A 4,263-nucleotide genomic window follows, 5' to 3' on the forward strand; every position below is an offset into this window, starting at 1 on the left:
TTTTGCAAACCCCCGTAGGATAAATCTGAGCCGACAAGAGTCACAACGACGTTACCTATTTTCTGAGAGCAGAGATTTCATTCTCTTCTTTTACTCTTTATTCTTTCACTAATTACCTTCCTTTCATTTTTTTGCCACTTCGTTTTCTCTTTTAAATCTTTGACATCCCTTTACCGCTTCATTTATGCCTTCCTGCCTTCCTTCCTTCCTTCCTTTACTCAAACAAGGACAGATTTAATTTTTAAATCTTATTCAAAATGGTGCCACGTCATCCGCCGGGTGGAGAACTGGGAAGTGCTGTCACGTTTCTCCCGGCCAGCGCGGATCTCCGCTGGGCCCCACCCTCTTCGCCTCACCTGCTCCCAAGGAAACGACTGCGAGGCCGAGTCACAAGCTCTGGCCTCGGGCTCCCTTCCCCTCGCCCCAGGGCCGCCCCGCCCCTCCCGGATCCCGACTGGCTGAGCGCATTTATTTGCATATTTCTACCTTTGTTTCCTACTGGCGGCCAATCAGCGCGCGGGGCGAGGCGTTGGTGCTGGGCGGGGCTCGGGCTCCAGCTGCAGCGACCGCAGGTTCCCGAGCGAGCAGGAGCCGCAGCGGGCGCGGCGCGCATAGCTGCCCGGGCTCTCGGTTCCCCGCCGGTGTCCGCGCCACTGTCTCACCTCCGCCAGGCCCCGAAGGCAGGACAAAGAAGGTTGTCTGGGAGGGTCCGTTGGAGCCAGATTTACCTGCAGTTGCCGGAAACTACAGGCTCCAAGATGGTTTGTGGGGGCTTTGCGTGTTCCAAAAACTGCCTCTGTGCGCTCAACCTGCTCTACACGGTGAGTATCCCGAGCCCGTTCCCTCCCGCCCGGGGGCTTTGCACCTGCTCCGGTGCTCCTTTGCTTCCCTGCCTGGCCAGCGACCCTCTCACTTCGTCCCGCGCCCCCTTCGCGTCTTCCCACGCTGTGCGCGCCCCGGGCCTCGCCATCATTCCCTACTAGCGACCTGGAGCGGGCGCTTGTCGCAGTCTCTTCCTTTCCTTCATTGTGAAGCTGCTGTCTTTCTGGCTCGCTGGCGGCGTCTCGGCCACATTGCTCTACCCCGCCCCCTCACCCACCGCCTTGTTTTTCAGTTATTTGACCAGACCATCCCACTTTTCTCTTCTGCAACTCCCAAACCCATCTGGGACGGGTTTGGAGGCGGGAGAGCCGCCTCGGGTTTGAAGACCGTTTTGCAAAATAACGTGGTGATCTGAAACCGACAAGGAGGCTTGTGGACGGTGTACATCTAGGTTAGCTCTCCGTGCTCCTGTGATTTTAATTGAGGCCACAGAGGAGGTTCACAGGATATCCGCACCTTCCGAAGTTTGTTTCGTGCTTACATAAAGGGATGTCTTTTTTTTTTTTGCTAGCTTTGTTCATACTGTATGTCTTTCCCATATGTCTCCCTGCCTCTTATCAATATCCTAACTCCATTTTAAGCGAAAATTTCCAGTAAATATGCGAGCCTCCACCCAAGTCGTTTCTTTCCCTGCCAACCAACGTGGGCCTTTTAGTTTTAACGTTGCAGTCTTGTCTTTGTGATTTTTAAGGCGCTATTCTGGGTGAACTAGAGAATGGGAAAGCAGGTTGCCCTTTATTGACTGCCTACCATGTACCAGGTTTTACATACGTGATTTTCATTCGTCACACTGGCAACCATCCGAGACAAAGGGCATTGTCTAAATTTTATCCATAAAATAACAGACCAAACAGACCAAGAAGGGTCTTAATAAATTTACATAACTGATAGCGGACGAGTGAGGAGTAGATGGTCTCAGCCTGTGAAATCTAGATCCTTCCACAGGCTCTACCAGACAGCAGAAACTCCCCTCTTCTGTCATCATTCCTCCATCATATAGTCTTGCGCCCTTCTTTAAATACACCTGGCGTTTTACAGCACCCACCCTGAAAACAAACCCAGCTCCCCTGCTAGCTAGGCCATCTGTGCAAGCTTAGGTTACATCTTTGGAATGGAGAAGCTGCCCTGTGGTTACCAGCAGGAGAGAGAGGCTGGGTCACTTTACCATTACTGATCCTTTGTATGTGAACAGGGTTGCAAAGCTTTGAAGGCAAGACAGGAACTGGAATAAAAGTATGCTTTTTTTGGTTAGTTAGGAATCGAATCAACATGGTTACAAATGATGGACTTGGGGGAAACACAATGCTAGAACACCCGGTGATACAGCTCCTTGTATTTGGAGATCATCGCAAGTTTCAGATCAAAATCCACCTTTACCTTAACTTGAAGCATGCTTATCACATTGATTATTAAGTAGATGCTGACCAGTTTTCCATGTATTTCCTTTTATTAGCATAAATGGTCTGCTTAGAACTTAAGATTCTCCATTTTGTGCCCTGTCTTTTGGCCCACCCCAGTGATTTAGTCACCTATATATCAGCCGCTTAACCTTATAGTGTATGCTTACACGCAGTAGAAGGTCTACTTTGCATACTTACATGACTGAGGGGTCTGTCTGTATAGGTTAATGTGCAATGTGTATATTTTTTTAAAAAAGGAAGTTATTTTTAAATCTAGTTTTGTTGCTTTCAGGGTATATCATTTCTAGTTGTATTGACTGTGTATTAGGACAGCAAGAGGAAAGGTGATTCTAAAGGAACATCTTAAGACTTTTATATCTCTTCTCAATTTTTGACCTTAAAAGTGTATACTGTTGTAATAACTATGCAGTAAAACTTAATTGGAAATTCATAGGACTATAAGCTCTTGCAAATCCCGCACCTTTTAGACAAAAGAATATTTCTTAAAATGAATTAGTTCTTATACAGTGTGAACAAGCTAAAATAATTTCAGTAGTTTAAATTGGAGATGAACAAAAAGTAAGAGTTGGACCAGGTTTTAAATAGATGTTGAAAATGTTCCACAGCTGTTATTTAGATTCTGTATTTTTCCTGATTGCTCTCAACATTTTTTTTCTGCCCCGCCCCCATCTCTCAACATTTTAAGATTAAAAATGGAAGTGGTTGGAGCGGGGTCGAGATGGAAGACTTGGGAGACATTACTTTTTAAGGCAAGAACAAGAGCACCTTTCGTTGGTTCTAATCCCACCTGAGTCACTGACTCTAAAATATGCTCCAAGTCGCACGATTAGCTTTGAGGTCATTTCTTAAAGTGTTTACCAAAATCAAGGTTGCATATGGAGTAGCAGTGGTAAAGACCACAGACTGCCTTAAGCATCATCTCTCTTGCGTTGATGCATTTTCTTGAGGAATTTAGGACTCTATCAGCCAAACTGTCTTACATACTCAAGTGGTCTGCTAATGAGCCTGTTATTAGAGCAGAAATTCTGATCGGTCTAGAAAGCATTTCACTTAAATAGGTCAGAAGGAACGTCCGCCAGGCTTATCATGGACATTTGATCACTAACTAAAGTTTTGGTTAATTTTTGTTGTTGTTTATGGTTTGGTTGTTTTAATAGGATCTCTAGTAGTGAGCAACTTTAAGCGTAGTGAATATAAACAGTTGATAGATATGAGACTCTTCACACACCTTCATGGTGTCATAAGAAAGAATGACTTGATTCAGAATGTCCCACTTTTAAAGAAACTAAAAAGTTTCTTTATAAATATTTATTGAGTGCCTACTATGTGCTAAGCACTGTTTTCAGTCTGGGAATACAACAGTGAAACTGGGCTTTCAAATTAATATGCTTTTTTGAAGCCTCTTTTTTATTTACTATCTTTCTAAGTATGATTTCAAGAGTTTTATTCAGTCAATAAACATTCGCCTACTGGGTGCACTCTGCTGGGAACTGTGGGAAATAATAAACACATACAAATGCAAATACCTACTCTGTGAAGACAAGATCTACTTGAGATTCATGGAGTAGGACAATTAAATGCTATGTAAGGAAGGGACTGACTTTAGGTACCAACATTTAGGGGAAGTGTTTCCTGGTCACAGAAGTTAGGGGAGTGCAGGTATGATTGGATTGGGGAAATGTAGAAATAATGTGGGTGTTTTTTATACTTTTTATGATAGAATACAAATTAAAACTACTCTGGGAAGATGGCTTATTTTACCTTTAATAGTATATGTTAAAATAATTTTGATTGAAAATATTTTGACAAAGTGAAAAACAACTTTTGAAAATTATACTTAGTGATTTGTGGGGAATTTTAGGAAACACGAAATAAGTGATGTATTCCAATATGTAACATTTTGAAGATTTATAACATATCTCCTTGTGCTTCTTAAGCAAAGAAGAAAAGACTTGGGAAT

At 43.6% G+C, this 4,263-nt stretch overlaps 1 protein-coding gene across 1 annotated transcript in view; it reads left to right on the forward strand.

The window, feature by feature from the left end:
* The first annotated feature begins 557 nt into the window (after positions 1–557).
* The window catches only part of TSPAN13 (tetraspanin 13), a 29,963-nt gene continuing 26,257 nt past the window's right edge, over positions 558–4,263 (forward strand). Inside the window, exon 1 of the mRNA XM_039862449.1 lies at positions 558–821. Within this exon, the coding sequence (XP_039718383.1) occupies positions 759–821 (63 nt within the window). The 5' untranslated portion in view covers positions 558–758. The remainder of the gene's footprint in view (positions 822–4,263) is intronic.

The sequence above is a fragment of the Pteropus medius genome, unplaced genomic scaffold (assembly GCF_902729225.1).
Source record: "Pteropus medius unplaced genomic scaffold, Ma_sr-lr_union100, whole genome shotgun sequence".
NCBI lineage: Eukaryota > Metazoa > Chordata > Mammalia > Chiroptera > Pteropodidae > Pteropus > Pteropus medius.